General features: G+C 41.4%; 1 protein-coding gene across 1 annotated transcript in view; it reads right to left on the reverse strand.

The window, feature by feature from the left end:
* Positions 1 to 24,071, reverse strand: part of RANBP10 (RAN binding protein 10) — an 80,264-nt gene that overhangs the window by 40,500 nt on the left and 15,693 nt on the right. The window contains exon 3 of the mRNA XM_010583443.1: positions 17,680 to 17,732. Coding sequence (XP_010581745.1) covers positions 17,680 to 17,732 — 53 coding nt within the window. The remainder of the gene's footprint in view (positions 1 to 17,679; positions 17,733 to 24,071) is intronic.

Genomic DNA, 24,071 nt, shown 5'->3' on the forward strand with positions numbered 1-24,071 from the left:
ACCTGGACACGCTGCTCAACTTTGAAAGCATGTAACATCAGGCCATATACAACAGAGGCAATGCAGTGCAGGATGCCCTGATGGAAATTACCAAGAGCAAGAGGTCTTTGCTGGCCTGCTGCTCCTTCCGCAGAGTACGGAGAACGCAAACTGATGACATCCCCCTATGCATCAAGGTTCAAACATGCCAGACCTGCCAGTGGACACAGGATTACGGGGAAGGCTACATTCACAGGGATCTGTACTAAGTTCTCCTCTGATAGCATGCCAGAGGACAGACATGCAAGGCCCAGTGATCATGGAAAAGATGGTTGATTCAGTAAGTTACAGCCTGTCACCTCAGACTCTTCCTACTCTGCCACTTGCTAGGCTTAAAATGATGGCAGATAGATGGGCTTTATGATTGACACATGGACCATTCCCTGCCCATGCACATTCGAGGGGAGAAATATGTTCCACTGCAGCTCAGCCCATACATTCAAGGTAATCGGTACCTGGTGAAAAAGCTGCTGCAAAGGGCAGGGCCTTGCTCACAACAAATTCAGTGATAAACTGACCTCCAACCAGGTATTGGTGAAGTATGCATTTGGCCATATGAAAAAGAGATGGAATTTCCTCAGAAAGAATCTGAAGATTTGTAAATAGGGTTTGTGGCTGTTGTATCCTGTGTAATGTGAGAGCTTGGAGGCTTATACTTCAGGACAGACCCCAGTGACTGCTCGACAGTCTTTGCAGTGTCTGCATCTTCCCAAATTTTATCTGTACCTACTTTCTCTCTTTTGTACTTTGAAACACTTCTCATTTTTCTCCCCTCCCTGTTCTTGTCCAGTATTTTGCCTGTGGCATTCCTCTTCCCACTCCTCTGGCCAGCAATCCTAGCTTCCCACAGCTGCCCATGCCAGGGTAAGTAGTGTGCCAACTCTAGCTGCAGACAGACAAGAACTTGTGTCAACACATTGAAATAAACCAAACAAAATAATTTTAGTAAGATTTATTGAATCCAAAGTCCAGCAGAAACAGATGTACAAACTTTGCTTGTACAGTGCTTGGGGGCTGGGATGTTGAGGGTGGAGCCAGCTACAGAGCCCAGAGTTGATGCTGGACCAGACCACGTTCTAGCTGGAGGCAGGACCATTTCCCAAGTACTGCACCATGCAGGCTGCTGTTGCCCAGCCAGCTATGGGTCTTTGGCAGCAGCAGAGCATGATGTCAGTGGAGGGGAAAGTACATTAGACAGAGGCTGAACAGACGAATATGGTGCAGGGAGAAGTAGGATGTTGCTGTTCAGAGCTGCTTCTACAATGTCCTGGGCAGAGCAGTCCCAGGCAGGGACTGGTGTCTGAGGGGACAGGACAAAAATAAATATGGGAAAGAAGCTGTTATCACAGCAGAGGCAGAACCACCTTCTTTCAACTGCTCTACCATCTTCCAGTGGTCTTGGCTCTCCCAGTGGATGTGCCTTTGGTGTACATTAGCCCAGAGCAGTGAAAGCATGCCTCTGCCCCTAGCAAAGGGAAGGCTGAGCAAGCACCTGTGCTCCGACAGCCTTAGAAGCTAAATGCCTGGTCAATAAAAGCCTGTTGCCCCAAGAAGCATCTGCCCCAAGCTGCAGTATCTCAGCTGTAGTTCAGTTTTATAGCATTTATGCAAAACCATACAAAGTTGCACAAACATCAGAGGCTTGGGTGAGAGCAAGGAGGTAACTTTGTTCTTCTTCATTCAACCATGCTCCAGAATCAAATCAACTATTACTGTTGCAACACATCCTTCTATTTCTATAACCAGCCTACAAAAATAGCCACTGCTCAGCGGCCACAGCGACTTACGCTATAGATTTCGGGTGGTGGAAATAGGGGAGGTACAGTCCACACATGGAACAACTATCTAGGTACAGTCACAACACCAGCTGCAGGACAGGAATAGGACCAGGGAACAGTGCGCTTAGCATATTACAGCATCTTCCTGGCAGAACTTCAAGGGCCTGGACATCTGCCTAGAACATGTCAAGGGGAAAAAGAAAAAAGAAAAAAGAAAAAAAGAAAACAAGTCCCCAAAACCCACTTACCTAGGGACACCAGGAAATGAAGAAGCCCTACCTAGTAATACCCCAACTTTTTCTTTCTCATAAGAGCTTCTACTTCTTCTGCAAGGTGGCAAAATGACTTTGAATGCAGTAGAAGCCCAAACACTGCACTACAGGACCAATGCGTATACAGAAAATAAAACCATTTCACCCCATGGAGGACAAACTTCCTAAAGCAGGGCTTGGACGTTCTCAGGTCCCATAGTCTTAGTAGTATCACGCTGAGTCACGTACAAGGTAATGGTGCAGTGCACCACATCACTGCATGCATCCCAACGAGGGACTGCTTACAGCGGCCTCCCTCTCACTCCAGTTCCCAGCAGATCAAGCGGATTCATCCACGGCCGGTTTGGCCCCCTACAGAGCAACACCAGATGATGCTAATCAAAGAGTGCAGGACTCTTGGCAGGCCTGGCTGTAGGTTTGGCTCAGAGGCTATTCCATGTTTTTGAATAAAGTACTTGCAACTGTAAAAGAGACAAAGCTCAGATCAAATCTCATGGCAGAAGGACTTAAAAGTGCCAAGCATCCAAAGGAGAGGGAAAAAAGAAAAAGAAAAAAAAAAGGAATCACAGGCATCTCTCATATTAACAGAGAGCAGGAACAAAAGGACACAGTGACCCAAAGATCAAAAAGACTCCAAGAAAGACAGCTAAAAAGGCCTGCAAGAGTTTGGGAGATCCAGCAGAATGTGGGTGCTAACAAGCATTGCCTGATCCACCGCAGAGACTATAAGCAGAAAGTAACACTGTAAAATTTCCTTTTAACAATATTGATCTGGCATGGCAATTTTTAGACCAGATCAGCAACTCCTACCACTTGACAGCTACTGCATGTTAACCAGCCTTCAAAACAACATAAAACCACAGCCTGCACTTAATTATATAAAAGTGACGCTACCCATTGACTCATAAAGAGAAAAAACAAAACCAGAAGGCTCTGGATGGCTGCAACACAGGCAATACCTTGTCAACAGGAATGGTCTGTTCCACCTGCCCCAGAGATTTTTAATGAACCCATTTCACTATTACTTAGCATGCACCTCACCACAGAATACAGTAATCAAGATAAAAATTCTACTTCCTTGAATGAATAAAGATGGCAAGCTCTCCTAACTTACAAGCTTGATGGGTCATCTTCTGCCAGAGTCAGAACATGATCTGGTCTTCCCTATACCAGAGAGGTCAAGATGTGCTACAAGCCACTTATAGCCCTGTAAAGAGCACAACATGGTTAAAGCACAACTACAAAACAGGTTGGTTCTATCTACAAAGGCAAGGCTCAAAAAGCTCTCTAGCATGATCAGGCCGCCACTGTACTATTATACCTATTATATTCCCTGACACACTACACTGGAGGGGGTGGGGAGAAGAGCAGAGGTGCAAAACAACGTAGGACTGGGATGAAAAAAAAGTCCGATGAGGAGTTTTGCCATTTATCTATTAAGTGGCAGGGGCAAAGAACAAGTTGGATACAAAAGCTTATCACATAGACAGGCTTCCAATCTCAACACACTAAATAATTCACATGTTCATTTACAGGCTAACTTTTCAACTTTTGGCTGATGGACAAGAACATCTTTATAAAATATTAAGACACCTTGAGAAAAATCTTTCAAGGTAACGGGCAAGAATCATTTTACAGAGACACTGAGGCAGGGCAGTTAAATGACTCAGCCGAAAGCAATGTTAGAGCTCACTACAGAATGCAAGGGGCTAGCATCTAGCAACTATTAAAAACAATCCCTAAAATGGTATTTAATGAGGTAAGAAAATTATGAACAAAAAAATATTTATACAAGACCTTATAGAGAGAGAAGTCTTCCAGAAGAAGTGCATCTCATGATGTTAAGGGGTTGCAAAAAGGCCTTCCAGATTCTAAACTGAAGCTCCTTAAATACTTTCCACATCAATTAAGGTAAAGCAACAGGGGTTTCTGAAGAGGATCATATTTATCCATCAGTAAAAATAGCTGCTATCTATCAGTTTGAGTTGTAGGGAAATTTAGTTTTGTGTTGATGTTACCTTTTATCTGAAAGGCTCAAATAATAGGTACAGCCACTCTAAAGAATTTTTTTTTAACCTGAAAAACAAGGAGTGCTGATTACAACTCTTGTTGACAGCTAGACTGCTGTCTCTAAATTGCTAGTCAACTCTTAACTGTCACTAAGATTACCTGGATTGTCCATAATCTGTGTACAACTGGAGATGCAACCTGCGGTATTGGTGAAGGCCAAATCACAAACCCCACTATGCAATGCCATCTCCACTCTGCTTTGGAAGCTCTGTTTTCACATGGCACAAAACGAACACAACCTGTTGGATGACAGAAAGCTCCACGCAAAGGCAGGCTCCAGCATACCTGTATCATACATTTCTGGGAACATGTTGCATGAGAAAAGAGTGCAGGACCTCTACAAGGAGCCAATCTGTCTCCAGAAGAGTTATGGCACAGAAATCAGGGCATGGAAAAGCACAGGACAGCCATACGCTCTGAGTAAGAATCACTTACTCAGCCAGTGATGCCTGAGCATTTAATAGCCAAATGGAAACACTTTCTTTGATTAATCTTCCAAGGTCAGGGTTACTGCCTTGAAATACTGATTCATGGTTTTTTTCAGCTTGAATGATGTGGCTAAGCACTTTCCCAAATATTCCAGGGTGAAGCATAGTTACTGAAAGTTCAGCTTTCAGTCTGCCTCCTCCATTCAAAGTCTGTGTGCCCAAAAGCTAGTCTAACTGAAAAGACCAAAAGAAAAAGAAAAAGAAAGAACGAAAGAAAATAAAAACAATGCCTCCCTAAAAACCTGACCAAATGGCTGACAGCAGTTTTTCTGGCTGCAGACAGGGCAATCAATGCAATCAATACAAGCAAACACGTGAACTGAAGTGGGTCTGAAGGGGAAAAAGGCAGTAACTTTTACTTTATACAATCCTAATGTTCACATAAATAGCCATAAATAAAACATGAGATTAAATTTAACCTAAATTCAGAAGGTTATTCACCCCAATTCTGTGGTTCGGGAGCTGGTTTTGTTACTCTTCAGCTCTGAACACACCTGATAGAGAGTGTCAGGTCTGGCCATATTTGAAGAGTGTCAGGTCTGACCTCATTTGAGGACTTGATCATCACCACTCTGTTGTCACTCTTCAGCACGTGTCATGCACTGTACTTAAGATATCTGTCTAACTCCTCCATGCCATGCCAACTTGCCCAGTATCAGCTCTTAGCAGAAGGCTCATGTTTTAAAACATGCCACACCTAAACAAGTTGTATCCAGCTATGTGCAAGATAACCTAATTAGGGGAGGCACACCTAATGAGCAGAACACAGAAGTGCATGGGGATGGAGGCTTTGGCTGCTTTGAGGGTAAAGAAAGAAATTGCACGTGCTTCCAGGTACAAATACAACTGCCAGTTCAGCATTTCTCATTTTGCTGGTTATTGACAGCTTATAAAAGCTGTGTGAGTCCATCCACTATAAACTACAGATCCTACACACCACACTTCAGCACGACGACTCCAAAAAACAAGACCTGTTGGGAAGAAGGAGGGAATGGTACATAAACTAACATACAAATTTGTGCATTTCTTGCAATTCCTGCTGAGTGTGTTTGTAGTGAAAGTTGGTTAAGGATCTACCCAACAGGACAGCTCAAGCTTCCTAAGCTGGACTTCTCCATGCCCCTACACAACTTCCCTTCTGCAGGTGTTGTGGACATCATGCTCTTTTTCTAGTGCTGATTATGGGTAAGCAAGACATGAGCTGACCACTTTTGCCAGGGTCCATAAAAGCTTTTTCCCTGCACAAGGCCAGCCCCATGCAAGACACCATGCCCAGACAAAGGAGTGGCATGGAAGATAAACGCTACTATGCTCCTCAAAACAAAAAATCTTGCAAACTACTGATTTCAAGAGAATATAAACATTTTAAAAGAATGGCTGATCTGAATTCAGGTTATTCAAATGCCCTAACAACACAATCTGATCTAAAATATCCATTCACATAACGCGTATAACAAAACCATCACAGCCATCCTTGTACACAAATCCAGTCCACAGCCTTCCCCTCCCGTACCACAATGCACCCACACACAGTACACCCAGTTAATTCTTTTAATTGTATACCAGCAAGTTTTAACTTTGGATGTCTCCAAAATTAGATCTTGCAAACCCAAACTTTGTCAGAAAGCCCACTATTGATATGTGAAAAATTGAAGAATGTGGAAGAATGAACTTCCAGTTCTTCTAGGAGCTGAAGGTGGGATATGAATTAATTAATAGCAAACACATCAAATCTGTTTCAATATTCAAGCTGGAATTTCCATACAAATTCAGGTGACCTCAGCATGCAAACTAGGATCTTAAAAAACTGACTGGAAAGTGAGAAAGCTTACACAGGATGAGAAGATGACTGAGCAATTAACTGGAGCTTGGCAGACCTTGATTGGTAGCGGATAGGTCAATCACAAAACACAAGATTCACAAAGATATGTAGATTTTTATTTTTTTTTTAATAAAGATCATACAATTTTGAGAAAGAACAACCTTTTTAAAGGGTGTTACTGATCTGCAGAGAGTGGAAGCAGGAAGAGAAAACAAGATGAAGGTGAGTTAAGTAATGCCAGAGGAACTCGGAGATCATGATTCTTCAACAGAGATGCAGCAAGGCACCCATGCTGCATTTAAAATTTGGTCAGGTACCATACACACATAGAATTGAGAGTGAAGATGAAAAAAGAAGCAATATAAATAAACCAGGTATGCCCAGAATAAACAGAAAATGAGCATTTCTCAGATTAGTTTCCTATGATGAAATTTTACATACACTGAACACAGGAAATTGGTTCCATATGGGATAAATTCTTACCATAAAAATACGTGAAAGCTTAAGTTCAAAGGAAATCCTTTTGTTTTATTATAAGAAGCCCAAATTTCTTATCCATTTCTTTAGTAAGGCCTTCATTTGGACTTTAATTAAAAAAAAAAAAAAAAAAAATTGAAAGCTACTTTGAAAATAGCACATGGTGCAGCACAGCAAGAGCAGATTCAAGAATGAAACAACCAGTTTCAACCAGTCTCAGGGCAATTTCTCCAGTATGAGATTTTTAAATTTTTTTTTTTAAATGGGGATGGGTACCTTGTATTACTTAGCCTTATCCTGTGGAGTGAATAGTTATTAGTGGCCAGAGTGCACTAACTGTGATCCTGGAGCACATCTTTCAGTTTAGTTTAGAAGAAACAAGGGTAGCACAACTGAAGATGTAAATAAAAGTACACCAAGTGGTGACAACCAGGAGATTCACTTTAAAAAAACACACCCCACTTCCAAAAATAAGACACAAATCCAAAAGGCTGTGACTTACAAAGGCCAGAAATCTTAAACCTATCGTATCTTTTTCTTGGCAGTGTATGTTTATTACCCACCACTGTTCTAAGCTCCACAATAATCTTCACCCATCCAGAGGAGCTCTCAAGTGGTGAGGAATTCCTCTAAAAATCCATTCTGCACAAATGGATCACTAACTCCAGAGCTGAACCAACACACTGACCCACTCTGCTCTCATTTCTTCCATTATGCAGCACTAAAACCTGCAATTTCTAAACATACCGATAACCTCTTAGGGTGTTGAAGACAGATACAAATTACATTTTCAGGTCAAAACCTAGTTAAGTTGGCAACAACAAGGCTACCCAAGTGAAGGTTTTGAAGCAGTTCTCAGGCTGTTTTATCCCCTCAGCTCCTACTGAACCTCAGAGTTTTGGCATTGCTAACTGCTCCCAAGTAACCTGCATTTAAGCAACAGGACACTTTCCTAGATGCTCCAGCGTGTCTTACTCAACATACATCTAGGGTTTGCTCAGCCTGGGGAGGCAGAGACAGCAGTGGTAGGATCGCAGCTCTCCTCCTACAGCCACCACAGGTCAGAGGCTCTCTCTGCTTCAATCTTTCACGTCCCTTTGTATTTTGGAGTGATTAACAGCATCCCCCTCGATTTACTGTGAATGACCTTCTGGTGGCCTCTACTTCAGACTACCACTGGACTCCTCTACAATACATTTTCTTTGCAAGAAGTCACTGTCCTTTGATTTCAGGTAACTTCCACCACTACCACCAAGAGGGTTTCTGCAGATGCTCTCATCCCATCGTACTCTAGGGCATTAATAACCACGGCACACACATCACAGCCTCTTTAAGGTATCACCAGCAACAAACCAGACACAGCTAGAACGCATTTGGCCCAGAAATTTCCCAAGATAAGATTCTCCTCCATCACCCACGTTTGAGTTTTCCCTCATGACACCATTCCATAGCCTGGGCATTGCTACTACTAGCAGACAGCACTTCTAATAATAGCTAATAGCCCTTCTGAGCTCAGTAGCTTCACAAACCTTCAGTCCCTTGATCATTTGGACTATAAGGTATCAGATGGGTAACAGCAAAACAAGCATATGCTTTCATTGACATTTGTTTTCAATGCTTCACGATGTGACTGAATGAAACAAAGCTCAGTGCAAAAAAAAAAAAATCCAATGGAGTTCAAATATCATCTGACTAATCACCAAAAGAAAAGGTATCCAGCCATCACCTTCAAACAACTTGAAAAAAGGCAGAGACAGATAAAAAATTAGAGAGATACAGCCAGCCAAGCTAGCTTCAGCCCAGTATGCCCTAGCAAGATGCTCCTTCATAAAAAAGTCTCCATGATCAGTTGGATAACTGTTAATTGGAAGGAACGCTCAGTCTTTAATTAAGGTTTTCAGCACATATCTTAGGTGAGAGTAATATTTGTTTGTATCAAAAATAATCTCAGACCACTGTTACCCACATGTTTCTGTAGAATAAAGTTTCACAGAGGAGTTGTTTCAACCTGCACTACCTGTCTGATCAACTGGGCAACAAAACAGATCCAAGCTAATAACAACCCCAAAATCAAGCAGTGCCCCCCACCCATTATTATTAACCCAATTACATGACCCAGTTCACATGCAGCCCCACAAACTGGTTTGCTAGGATAAATGAGAGGGTACCAGAATTGTAAGCAAGTTCGTGGATAGGAACTGGCACAGCCAGCTGAAGGACCGCATGTGTAACTAAGTCCTGGAGGTGTTTCCATAAGTGGTTTTGAGGAATGCACATTTATTTATTCAAAAATAAATGAGTATCGACCCTGTATTTTCCTTAACCTGACATACAAAAATTAATCACCATACTCTATAATTTATGCAGGTACTAAATAAGTGATGTCTTTATGTCCTTATGGGTACTACAGTTATCTACATGCAGATCACACACCAAAATGAAGATTTAGGTCCTATTCAATCTGGGTTGTATTTACTGCACAAATAAAATAAAATAAAATTCCTGACAAGTTAAATCTCCTCCTGGCTAGCCAGGGGAAAGGTTTAAATGTGGAGTGGCAAGCAGAGTTGGGTTATATACTAATTCTTCATTGAGTAACTCCAGCAGGACACAGTATAGATGGTATTGCCATTACCAATCTAGCAGAATTAGCATTAACAGATCCAAATTTCCATAAAAAGTATTAAATGTTGAACCAAGTATACATTTTGGTACCACTTTGATTAAATTACTTAAATAACCACTTTTATCCCAAAACTCTTATCAAACAGTACTCAAAGGTTTCCATGGTGTTCAGTCCTGAAGAGGACCCAACAAAGTACAAGTACAAAATACAAGGAAAACAGGCAAGAAAAAGAGGACTATAAGCAATGATCATGTAAAAGCAAGTACTCAGATCCATTCTAAGAAATCACAAGGCCTCCTTCAGCCATTCTTGAATAATTTGAGTGGTTTAACTAGAAACCTCAATGGTCTCAAGTTCTTCATGAAGAGCCACAGCAACACTAAGAACAAAACAGGGGTCAAGGGGGAGGCAAACTGAATGTCTCCATGCTTCTTTACAGCATTAATCCTTCCTTATGGATAATAACAGAGGGAAGGAACAGAATTCAGGTTTCTCCATGGTGCTCCAAGGTTCCCTACACACTCCACATGCACTGACCATGAGTAGCTTTACTTCAACCTGATGTGCACTGAGCACAACAGGTAGCCTGCCCATAGCCTGATGTCTGCTCACTCAGCCTTGGCACATGGAGTCTACACTGTCAGCAGCTTGGACTGCCACTGCTTTCTCGTCCTTTTTTCTACCCATCTACCTTCCTAAAATGTCCACAAGTTGCAATAAGGATAGACTACATAATTAAAATTACATCTAAACTAAAAGCAAAACTTTGATTTGCTCTATTTCCTCAACACAGCAAATAGAGTAGAAGAAAAGTTACTTCGGAGGTATATTTACTAAAGAGACAAGGAAGTGTGAGTACCATTATATAAGACTTTACTAAGACAATGTATGGAAATCCCATGTGCCACTTTGGTCAACTATTTTTAAGGACAGTTCTGGAAGAGCTTTGCAGCAGGACATATACCATAAGGTATTTTAAGACAGAGCTTGATCAGCTGCATAAATAGTTAAACAAACTTAACAGAAATTACTTCTAAAGATAGAAAATCAAGCTGGGTGTCCAAAATGCTGATTTAGCCAGGAGGATTTGAAAGCAGACTGAATCACTATTTGTTTGCTACATACTTTTCATATATTTAATCCCATACTTGAGGGCTTTTGCCGGTTGCTCTAGAAGCCAAGGGGAAAGGCCTTTCTTTTCCCAGTTAACCATCTAGCTTCTTCCTTTCCCCTCCCCTCATCTTTCTGCTTAAGCCTTAGAAATTGTGAAAGCTTGGCAAGGATTTTCCTTTGCCCTTGTTTGCAGCATGGGATAAGAGCCACTTCCTGGACTTGCTCTGAATTTTAATGTTTTCTTTTACTATAGGGAGCAAGACACTGGTGCTTATGATGCATTTAGTGCATCCACAAATCAAGAAAACATAAGAACAGGGTGAAGAGCCAGGGACATCTGGTTTAGAGAGAAGACCACAAAGCAGTGATAGAGGTCTTCATGTATACAGCTACAAAGAGGAAAGAAATTTACTATTCTCCACCTCCACATGATCCAAGAGTAATGGACTTGGACTACATGGGATATTCAGCTTAGTCATCAGGAAATGTTTCCAACATAAGGATGCTGTTGGAAGAAGTTGCCAGAAAGATAATGAAAGACTGGTTTAGACACACACCTGTCAGGCAGGACTGATGCATAATTGAATTAGCTTCAGATCAGATGATTTGGTGAGGTCTCATCTTCTATAATTATTGTATTTACCACTTGGACTAAGTCCTTTAGCACAGGTCCTTCATTTGTCATTGGTGTCACAGAAAGTAACAACCCAAAGCACACTCTGATACATGGAAATTAAGTTCTTTAAACACATTTGAAGTAGAAAGATCCCCTGGCAATCACAGAAACAAAAAACAAAAACAAAACAAAACTGGCTAGAAGAAACATCTGGAGGTCTGTAGGCAAACTTCCCACTCATAGCAGGGTTAACTTCAGAGCTATATCAGGCTGCCTACAGCCTCGTCCAATTGAGGTTTGAAAATCTCCGAGGATAGAGCCTCTGCAGTAACCCATCCCCAGCTCTGATAAGGAGAAACACTTAATTTCCCATGAGAATTTTATTTGTTGCAACTAGTGCCCATTGCCTCTCTTCCTTGTACTATGCACCTCTGAGAAGAGTCTGGGTCCATGTTCTCTGCAAGCTCCTTTAGCTAGTGAAAGGCTGCTGACTAGATCCCTTCCCTGCCTCTTCTCCAGGCTGAACAAGCCCAGTTCCTTTAGTTTCTCACTGGTTCCTACAATACAACATCTATCCAGCCTCCCTTCTCCAGACCCTCTTGGAAGGAAGCACACTTGCCTGAAAAACCCTTGTGAGCATCCCTAGGGGAGAAACCAGTATCTTCTTCCTCTCAAAGGAAGGAACAGGAAGACAGATTCCTCAGTAGCCTTGCTCCTCTGCTTGCACCTCCTCTGATAACATGCAAGATAAGCTAAGAAGAAAAAGTCCTATCTATAAATGTCAACAGAAACCTATCAGCAACAGGAGAATGGAAAGGAAAAGGAAGGGATCTCCTAACAAAATGGAAAGCCCATTCATCATGTTGGTGGCTTATGGAGAAGGACAGATGGCTTTCACAGAGGAGGGGAGCATGGGGAAGTCTTAATTCCCAGTGCTCATTTTTATTTTATCTACGTGTCTACGGAAACAGATCACTCACAAGGACTCTTTGCTGAACAAAGACACAGGACAGTTGGACAAACTGTTCCTGGTTTTGCTGACCTGGCTTAAGGCATTACAGTCCCAGAGGCCAAATCCCAATATGGAGCAGGTTTCTGTACACCAAATTCTGGTGGTTTATCTGGCTGCACTCTAATTCAAGTCTATAAAACATTCTTGAATTTGAAAGCTTGTTCTTTTAATAAGGAGTTTGAAGCAGGTAGATAGTAAGTAAGTCAAGCAGTACCTTTTCATTTGAAAAGTAAGGTGAAAAAATAATTAAAGCTTCATAAAACAAAACAATGGTGAATGAAAGCTGGCACTCCCTTTAACATGTGCAATGTCACATAGCAGGGCAAGTCAGTTATTAACCAAAGGGTGCTTAAAGTCTTTAAAAGCGATTGGTCAGATCCTATCTATGCTGTTTCAGAAACTGAAGCAGGGTATGCCTAAGGTTATGGTTTCACAACATTTTAGGCTGAATTAAGACCTTGCTGCTACCATAAAGAATCATCCCTCCTTCCCTCTCTGCCTGGCTTTATGTTCCTGCTGGGTTACCCTCAAAGAGCTAGAACAAATGAAACGTTATCTCTCAACAGCATGAAGGACTTGAACCAATGCAGAACACCACGTGCAGGGGAGAATCATCTCCAGTGTGCACATCTCATCCATATGAAAGACAGGAACACCTATCTTCTCCATTTTATGGAGGTTAGGTGAAACCTGTAGCAAACCACAAAGGCGTTTTCAGCTGGGCTCAGAAAAACTTACTGGATTGAGGGCTAAATGATAACAATAACAAAAAAAAAAAAAAAGGACGTTTCAGATGTTACATTCAGGATGCAAAGGTAAGAGTATTGCTCCATGAATTCTGAAGGAACCAGCCTGCCACAATCCCAACACAGCATAAAAGCAGGCAGGTTCCTGCCAGGCCTGAAAGCTGGCCTGGCCTGGCAAAGGAGGTGACAAGTGCCAGAGCCAGGGGCTTGCACAAGGGAAGAAGAGGGACTGTGCAGCTGTAGGTGGGGGGCGGGGGGGAAGGGTCGGGTTTCCCTTCTTTGATGACAGTGAGTTAGATCAGTTCAGCTGTAACATGTAATTTCATCCTCAGATACCGAAAAGCTGAGCACACGTGAAAAAAAAGTTGTATGTGGGGAAAATAGCAAGCAGCCATTTCAATAAAAGCCACTAGTTTAAAGCAGAATGTTTATTAGTAAGTGTTCTAAATGTCTTTTAAAAATTTAAAAAATAATAATAAAATCATCAAGATATGTCAGGGCCACAAAAGTTGGCACTTCAATAAAAATACCACAATAATTTCAGACCTGCTTATTGAATTTCAAAGCACAGCCCACAGAAACCTTGAGTCGAACAGGGACAGGGCACTCTCCTTTTAAAAGCAGTCTCTGTTCGCAACACAGAGAGGGGTAGTTTAAGGAAATGCTCAGGTTGCTCCAACCACACTTCCAACCTTCAGAGAAAGCTCAGCACTACCCCCACCAACACTGAGCTGGGCTGAAGCCAAAATAAATTTGGCATAAAGCACAAATGCCCTGACTTGGAACTGGATATGGCCAGTGTTTGTTCTCGGGGGAGGGGAAAAGGGGGGGGGGGAAGGAGTTTGAGACAGAACCCAGCAGCAAGATTGTTCCTCGAATTAGGACTGACAGGGTGCCAAGGATCCCCACTGAAAGTAGGAACAAGAAACGGACCAACTGGCTCCCATACCAGGCTTTGGGCTCCCAAACCACTATTTGTAGTGGGTCACATACTGCCCTGCCAGCACACCGAGCAAAAATTGATCTGTTAAAGCAGAAGTGACTTAGAAAGGGTCTAAGGAGACAAACCTGGCAGGGTTTCAGGTCACAAAAAGTTAAAATTACACTTTGATGTGAAGCCAAGTCAAGACTCCAAAGTCCATCACTCTGTGCTGTGAAGGACCTGATAACGGTTAAGCCTGACACATGTTTCTCACTTCAGTTACTTGAGCAATACACTATAAAAAATAAATCAGACTCATTCTCCAAAAGCCAGGAAGATAATTATCGAGCTGTAATACAGAGCCATGCAGTTTATTTTATACAGATGATGGGAGATTGACCTAACTATGCCCACAGAACCACTCTTGGCAGCATAATCTACATGTGATCAAACAAACAACAGGTTCATAGGATCACATTTGTACAATTCATTGCTAAATAAACACTATCTGTAGTCTCAAGTTCACTTCATGTTTTATTTCACTCAGAGAAAAGAATTCCAAATTTGCCACATACACTTTAGAAATAATAGTATACAGGCACTTTGATTCAAACTGGCCACAAAACACTGCCTATGTAGCTCTTGGGCTTTAAGGACATCCATCAGAAGTGATTTGGCTAATTTTTAGTCTCTAAAAGGGGAAAAAAAAAAAAAAGAAATTATGTTGGCTGTTCAATTTCAGGACAGCACACCTAATATGTACCTATTCAGTACATACCATCTCAGGTTAGTATTCAACCATGTTTTTTATATATATATATGTGTGTGTGTGTGTCCTGGTTTCAGTTGCGATAGTTAATTTTCCTCCTAGTAGCTGGTACAGTGTTATGTTTTGGATTTAGTATGAGAAGAATGTTGATAACACACTGATGTTTTCAGTTGTTGCTAAGTAGTGTCAAGGATTTTTCAGCTTCTCATGCCCAGCCAGCAAGAAGGCTGGAGGGGCACAAGAGGTTGGGAGGGGACACAGCCAGGGCACCTGACCCAAACTGGCCAAAGGGATATTCCATACCATATGATATCGTGCCCAGTATATAAACTGGGGGGAGTGGGGCTGGGGGGACTTGAGAACTAACTGGGCACCTGTCGGTGGGTGGTGAGCAATTGCACTGTGCATCACTTGTTTCGTATATTCCAATCCTTTTATTATTGTAATTTTATTATTATCATTATCATTTTCTTCCTTTCTGTTCTGTTAAACTGTTCTTATCTCAACCCACAAGTTTTACTTTTTTAACCCACAAGTTTTACTTTTTTTTTCCTCAACTCTCTCCCCCATCCCACTGGGTGAGGGGGAAGTGAGTAAGCAGCTGTGTGGTGCTTAGTTGCTGGCTGGGTTTAAACCATGACACTGTGTTATAATGCCAGGAGAATCCTAGGTTAAGCATAATCCAACCAGCAGTCTACAGGCCAAGTCTACAAGACAATCCCACCCATCTTTCCATTGCACAAGCCAGAGAACCATTTCTTGAACAGAACATGCTCCCTTAATAGCCAAACAACTCCTCTTCCAAGCAGCCAAGCACTTCAACCCTGGGAAGAGATGATGGAACTAGAGTCATGCTTCATCTTGCACATGCACACAACCCATTTGGGTCAGGAGGATTGAGGGGAGAGGGACTGCAGAGAGAGGAGTTGTCTGAAAACTGAGACTTCCATACCTGTTGACACCAGATCATCTTGATCTGGACATTCCCTACTGTTTTGCAACCAAGTACCACTTGAGAAAACTGGCAATGTCCTGCCTTCCTCCTTCCCTGGCCTAGTTCTGAGTGGATAAAGACCTGTGACCTTAATTCTCCCTCCAATGTGTATATGCTATAGTTGTCATAACAATTATTAACAAATCTATTTTGCAGTCAGACGCAAATTCTCTAAAACATGGGTGTCACTGAAACCATTCTCCCCAAAACAGAGTTATCATAGAAGTGTAGAATAACTAAGGAGGGAAGGGACCTGCAGAAGTCACATAGTCCAATCCCAGCTCAAGGGAGGTCTCATTAGATCAGGTTGGTCAATGCCATGTCCAGCTGAGTCCTAAATATCTCCAAAGTTAGAGGTTCCACAAGATCTCTAGGCAGGTCTGAAATTACCAAGGAAAAACATGCAAAAAAGGTTGTGCCCCAGTCAAACCACCAGGTCTTAGGACTTGCCTCTGACAGTGGCCAAAAGAAGACTCTCAAGGTCGATCAAATGTTATCAAAGCAGTACCTGGAAAAGGAAAGTCTGCCTGCAACTGTTAACCATGGTTGTGATTTATGAACGGCCCCCATGCTGCACTGACATTTGTCACTAAACAACAATGCTTGTTTCACTGGTGAAATTTTAATTGAACTGATTAACTAGTGCAATTAGCCTACAATTCAAAATTTCTTCTTTATCAGTGTAAAAGGTCCCAAACGCTCAGTCATGTATGCCAAGATCTCCATGCTTCTCTTCAGTAACCAGACAAGGCAGCCATTGCAAAACTCAGCAATTAAAAGAATGGCCACCAGAAAGTTGGCTATTTTCTGAAATTAGTCTCCTTTTTGTCTTCTTGCTAAGACTCCATCTGCAGTCTTAGCAGAACTTCAGAAACATAGCTATAGAAATACACATTTCAGAAATTTATAGCAGAGCTAGAGAATCATATATTTTGCCAACAGAGCAGTCAGGGATTTTGCTCCAATGCTGCAACATTTTCAATTGGAGGTTATAAGGAAAAAAAAAAATGAGCATGTTCCACTCTCTGAATATGCAAGCTGCCAGTGAAGATGAAAGTGAAATCCCCACTGAGAAGTGAATTCACAAGGGTTTTAGTGCAAACCCTGTGGAAGCTCTTCATTTTGTTAGACATTCATAAAACATTCTCCTTTGGAGATACCAAGATGCGTAATAAGGGTTGAACACACATTTCAGCTTTAAAACAACTCCATCAGAAGAAAATCACACCAAGACCAAAAAAAGCCCACACCAATGGGAACGAGCTGTCATTCATTCTGGCACTTGAAGAACATTTACTTTCTACCAAACGCAGACAACTTCTAGTTTCATACCCAGCTGAAAGAATTCCTGCTACAGAAGTCACTACATTGATCCAAATCTAGAAATCATAATTTTACCAAATAAAGAAGCTACTTAACCAACTTAGAGGCTATCCTAAAAACAAACATTTCAAACAAAGGAAGCAATAATATTAACTGGAAATACCACTCTATCACATTTTTCTAGTTTTTCAGTGGGAAGAGGGAAAGAAGAGAGGAGACAATATGACAGGCCAATTTTCCTGTCATTTTCAGCTTCTTTCATGTAAATTTGTCAAGTGGGATATACAGATTAAATGTCAAATTATTTTGCTACTTATTTTTCAGATGCAAAAAGCTTGCATGTCTGAAAGCTCATCATCTTACCCGTTACTCATTAGTTTAATATTAATTTCTATTATCTGCTAAAATCATCATGGCTACAATAACAGTACTAGTAACTCAGTTTAGCATAACAATAGTTTGAAACTTCCAGACATAAGACACTTATAGTCATGACATTTTATTAACAGAAACACACATTCACTAATTCATACATATATAAATTAAAATCTTTATTTCAAATACACATTTAACATGGACTGTAAGCCAAAACAAACCTTAACAGTGACTTACCAGGAAGCCTGTTCATGTTGACCCCTTGAGCAGAAAGTCCTATTCCCATGTACCTTCAAAAAAAAAAAAGAAGCAAAATATCAGTCAAGCACAGAATGGCCAAGCCACAAGATTTCCTGCAGCACAAATACAGTAGCAAAAAAAAAAAACCCCAATCCACAAATCATTTAAGGTAAGAATATTGAAATTGCTAAAGATTTTCCATTACTTTTTTAGTCTTTTCTTGAATCCAAGATAAAACATCAGTCTGCTTTAGTGACTGACAGCTTTCCAATATACAACTACAGCTACTCTTTAGCTCTTAATTGGTAGGAAAAAGGACTGGAAAACAAGCAACAATTAAATTTCTGGGGTTTTGTTGGTGGTTTTTTTTTTTCATATATCAGAAAAAAACCCACTTATTTATATAGGTGATTAACAAGAGAGTAAAAAATACGTAAGGGCAGATACAGTATGTGACAACAAATGTCTATCTAGCTTAATGTAGACAAACAGCTGTACCTTCTAAGAACACTCTTTCATTATCCAACATGTATTTTACACAGTTTCCTAAGCAAAAGGTGGTATTTCTGTATTTCACACCCCAGTAGATTCCCCCCATTAATCTGATCACTTTCTGAACCTTTGTAAACTCTTTGAAAAGGCAACATCCTGCAGCTCCACTATTCAATTACTAGCCAAGCTAGTTTTGCTTGGTACTTGCATTTTTAGAATTGGAAGAGAGAGGAATAGCGTTTCTCTGTTAACTTTCTCAAGGATTTTAAAGTCCTCATTCATACCCCACTCCCCAATGGTCTCTTCTCAAGGTTGGCTACTCTCAGTCTACTCAGTTGTTCCTCTTACGGAAGCTCATCTATACCACTTAATACTGTCACTACGCTTCCAGTTCTGTATCTTTTGAGAAGCAGGGGAAAACCAGAACCACAAGCATCATTCACAACACAAACACATGGTGATTATTACAGACAACAGTGTAATGATGTTCTCCATTTTGCTTTCTATTCCTCCCCCACCTGGTCTCTATTATTCCATTTATTTTTTGAGCACAGATGAGAACTAAGCTGATTTTTCCATGGAACCGGGACACAAAGAACTTGTCCCTGCACTGTAAGAGGCAGCTCAGAAACCATTTTTTGTGTCAGGTTTGGATTGTTTATTCTCCCCTCATGAGAACCATTTTACATCTATCCAGCCTGAACTGCATCTTTCATTTTATCATCCATAGTCAGCCCTTGATTTTACAGCCAGTTGATTTTACAACTCTAGTTAGCTTCATATCATCAGCAAAAAATATCGTCTTACTATTAATTTCACTTCCAGGTCATTTATTAAGGTAGTGAACATCAGAGGTGTCATACACATCCCCACAGAAATCCACTGGTGAACATCCTCAGTTGCAGGGAGGAGAGGGGGCATGACACGCACACATGGGCCATTCATTACTCTGCCCTGCTTCCTACCTGTTAGCTAATCATCTAACTGATCATTCAACCACACAAGCTCGTTCACTTTGTCCCACGTTTCCTTTACATTTCTCAAGAATTTCTGAGACTGGACCTTGCCAAATGGCTTTTGCAAATCCAGGCAGACTGATCTTCATCTACTTCTGCATTCAACAGGACTGTAACGCATAGCCAGCCTTCCCAAAGGCTCTTCTTCCTCACTGCAATATTTACGCACATACCTATTTTGTTTGTTCTATTTCTGTTTATTTGCATGGTCTGCAATTCTCTTAATAGCCCCTGGAACCACAGAAACAGCTGCCCTGCTCAGTTGGTTTTTAACAAGCTTCCATATTTTCAGGTTACTGCACTTTTAAATTAACAGTTACTGTTGGGCTTTTGTTCATGTAAAAATGTATAAATCCAAACAGGCTACAGCCAGTGTCCTCCTATTGTTTCACATTCTCAGTTTCTTCCTATGGCTTCCTCGACCAGCTGCTCCATAGAACATTAACTATGTCTAAAAATGTTATTTCAGAATTCGACCCCAAAGTTACATTTCTTCAAACTATGTGGGTTAAGTCTCCTGCAACAAATGTTCCCTGCCCCGACCTCTCCATCTCAATCATTGTCACCACACCCATCCAATAGGATGGAAATGGTAATAACTGATTTTTTTTCTTGTTTACAGAGAAATTTTAATCCTTAGAGATCTGTAAGTTTATCAGATCTTAGTCTATGACCTCTTTAATGAACAGGACTGCATCTTCACAAACATGGCCAACTTTGTCTTTCTTGTACACTTCACATCTGGGTAGCATGACCCTCCAGATTTTGAACACTTGAAACCCAGTTTTACAATGCTTTAAATTAAGCCAATCCCTTCTTTAAAAAACAAGCTCTATTTCAGAAGTGCCCCAGCTTCCAGAGGATCCAGAGCCCTTCCTCAGCAACATACCAGAACTGTTCCTACTCACTTCTCTTTCTGGTACTGCACAAAACACAGTACTGGGCAAAAGTGGGGAAAAGCATTTTAGGGGCTGCTACAGCAGAGGTCGTGGGTTTTCAACTTCCTATGTAATAGTTAAAAAGTTTTACATACAGAACCTTTACTGTTCTTCCCTCTGCCTTCAGCATTACAGGGACCACAACTCTATCAATTCACGCTCAGCAACTGATACAATATTCAGATGCCTTGGAAGAGCTGTGTACTTTGTCCCTAGCAGCCAAGTCATAATGCCATTCTCCCTGGCATCACAAACTCAGTTATCTATATACCTGATCACTGAATTGCTAACCATTACATGGTCCACCTTCTCCTTTGAGCTGGCCCCTGGCCTCTTAGGGTTATCTTCAAAGGAAAATGATACATGATCATGATACGGAGAACCTATTGCTGGACTTGTTATTTCCCTTCACCCAGCTCAGTGTTTTCCTGCCACAAGACTAGGGCCCTTCAAGTTCAAAGTTTCTTGGGGTGAACGCTGATAAATAGGGCTATGCCAATGGAATGGCGAGCTACAACCAACAAAGGTCAGCCCAGGTCCCTCAGCTCTCACCAGGTATAAATTATGTAACTACAAAAGCACCAGGAAAGTGTTAGCATTTGATAACAGAAATAGTAAAAAAATTGCTGAACTTAGAAAAATACCCAAAAGAGGCTTTGGCAGCGGCCGGTTCAGGAACAGGATATTTGAACCTCCTGATGGCATTTAGGGCAAACAAGTTTATCTCAGAAGCTCTCCAGTCACAGAGGACAGATTCCAGGACATTTGGCTGGATTTCCTATTTCTCATTTAGAAGGATAAAGACAGATTTGTGAGGGTTTCCAAAATACCTAGGGTGTACATTATTACATAGCAAATCTGATACTCTCTGCAGAAATGCTAAAAGCTTGCAGCCTGTCTACAAAAAGAAGAGCTCAAGACTCTCTCTTTGTCGAGACAGGACAGTGGACAGACAGTCCAGTACAATACAGCTTGGACACAACGCATGCAGAAATGCAAAGAAACACCTATTTTGCACTGCTCCAATCCCAGGACACAGATGAAATGACTACATCCTGCACATAGTAGACCCAAGCTTTGAGATCTGACTGGCCCTACCCTGGAGATAACCCTCCTCACCTTGCTTGGTTATGATGGAAGGAGCTCCTCCAGCACAAACAGGGATTGTTTCACCTGCACTCAGGGAACTGTCAGCCAAAGGTCAGCTAGCATCTGCCTGGGCATGTACTCCCTCCAAGGAGGGATTAGAGGCTGCCAAGATACAGCCTAACAAAAGATATCCCAAAGGTTTCTGCTGCCACATGCTGCAGAATAGCCAGGCAAGATATAATGGAAGAGTGGCATGGGAAGGATTCATACAAAATTAAGACCTGCCTAATCTGCAGTATGTCCTGAAGTATAAAGCTCAATGCTAAAGACCAGCATTATTTCAAAAGATGCATGAACTGGGCAGAGACAAGGCAAGACTTTTGGGCATTCATTCCAAAACGTAAACTTGCAAAGGACTATAAGGATGACAGAACCTATTCTCTAGACTATCTACTCCTCAGTAACTCAGTATAAACAGAAAAAAAAACCTGTTTCATCTGAGGAGGGATACCATAACTGCTAGTATGTTCACTGCACAGAGTCCAGAGGGGAAGATTTTGTTTCATCTTTGGCCTTGGAACTCCTCTGAAATGCACCTGAGCAGAGATGCTAAGGACAGCATTGTGGCCATTATCAGCTAAGACAACAGCAGCCAGCCACTATTCTGATCTTAGATATCAGTGAAAGTGTTCAGTATTTTATGAACAGAGATGATTGCTGGTCTCCACTTCCCTATTATGATAGAAAACGCGACCTGCAAAACACCCCTACCCAAGGACCCTCCAGCATCAACAACTGCCCTGAAAAGGACACGGAAAGACTTTGGAGCACCATAAGCAAATTACCACTGCTGGAACACAGAGAGGTTTTGATAAGGTTCTTCACCAGAAGATCTTAAAGTTATCTTGGTATAAAAAGAAGAAAGTTACCTCACATAGTAGTAACAGGTTTAAATGATGAAAGACCAAGGGTAAGAGAAATGCTTGCAAGAACACAAACATGACGTAAAGACATCATATTACAGGCTCAGGACAAATACCTGTGACTTGAAGATGAGATTTGAGAAAGCCAAGAAACAGAAGGGGGGAAAGAAAGAGTGGGGGGAAGACCACCATGATTAAACAATACAATAAAGGAGAACTATTCCCACCACCCACATCCTATGAGTGCAGCCAGCAGGTCAAGGGAAGGATTTGCTCCTCTGTTTGGCACCTGTGAGTATCATGTTTGGGTTTGGGATGTCCAGTAGAATGAAGAATAACAAACTGGAGTGAGTGCAGCAAAAGACAGTTAGGGGGCTCAAATCACATGGTGTATGAGGAAACACTGAGGGAAATGTGTTTGTTCAGTCTTAAGAACAAAAGTCTAAGCAGGGATCTCACTGCTGTCTACAGCTACCTAATGGGAGAGTACAGGGAAGGTAGAGTCAGACTTCAGACACACACACCCCAAAATCATAAGAAACAACAGACAAGTTTGTAACAAGGAAGATTCCAATTAGATATTCCTGAAAATATTTTAACCATGAGGGTGATCAAACACTGGAAGAGAGGCCCAGAGATGCCACTACATCTCCACCCTTCGAGATAGACGAACACTTGACTGCACATTGTCCTGAGGAACCTGATCTAACTTTGAAGTTGGCCCTGCTTTGAGCTGAACTGGGTGACCTACAGAGACCCTTTCCAACCTGAATTATTCAACAATATCTTGACTTCAGGACAGTTTTGCTGACAGGCAGCAAACTCTTGGCTAGCAGTGCATACAGCAGGATATTGACCAAGTTGAGAAAAGACAGAACTTCCTGAGGCACACACATACACCACAAGCTAAGTCCTGATCTGATCATACCAGCTGAACCCAGTTTTCTTCCTAGACCTCAAGGAGAATAGATCATCCAGGAAAGACTGGTTCCTGATCTACAGACCAACCCTGAACTCACAAACAAAACATGCCCTGATGACTGCTACCTGGCACACCGCCATGAGCCCTTTAGCTCTTTGGCTGAAGGGCTCCTGAACCTAGTGTCCACTTGAAGAAAAGCAACAAGGAAGGTTCTGCTCCGATGTAGAGATCTCAAGGACAGAAGAGACTTTAAGAGAAAGCACTATGTGATCTCATTCCTTTGGATCCCTCAAAAAAAAAAAAAAAAAAAAGCCACACAGACACATGTCTCTTCCTCTGTAATCAAGACTTTTAAACATCGCACTCCACAGTTAATGGCTCAGCTATTTCATTCTTTCCTGTGTTTTATGGATAAATAACACTGTTGTTGTATTAACTCTTCAATGGGAGCCAGATAATAATTTAAAAACAAAGACTGGCATCTGTTTTATTAACAAATGACATTGTTGTATTAACTCTTTGACTAGAGCCAGATAATCCTTTAAAAGCCAAGAATGGCATTTGGGAGCCTCTAAACATTCCTACTTTTTCAGAGCCCTTCATAAAAAGTTATCCTGAATCATCTCCCAGTTTTACAGACTCTCCAACTTGCTTCCCATCCCTGACGTTTTGGGAGGGAAAAATACTCCTTTAACATTTCAGACCTTGAGACAGACGCCCCTCAAGTCATTTTGGTCAATCTTATTGGTTTTTTTAAACTTAGAAGTTTGTTCTTTCAATTTTTCTCATCTAACAAAATTTCAGCTTTTGGAGGGTGCATCTCTATCCTATCTCACCCTCGTGTGTAATTATGCCAACTGTCAGGTCATTTTGAGTCTCTCCAATAGTTCACACACTTGTACTCTGATCCTCCAATATGATGTCTCCTTAAACAGTCTCCATACCATCTGAAAGCAAGTTACTTTTCTGATTGCATCTTTTTATTAACTCTTCTTAAACAAGCTTCTTC

Source organism: Haliaeetus leucocephalus, unplaced genomic scaffold, assembly GCF_000737465.1.
Source record: "Haliaeetus leucocephalus isolate CR32 unplaced genomic scaffold, Haliaeetus_leucocephalus-4.0 Scaffold92, whole genome shotgun sequence".
NCBI lineage: Eukaryota > Metazoa > Chordata > Aves > Accipitriformes > Accipitridae > Haliaeetus > Haliaeetus leucocephalus.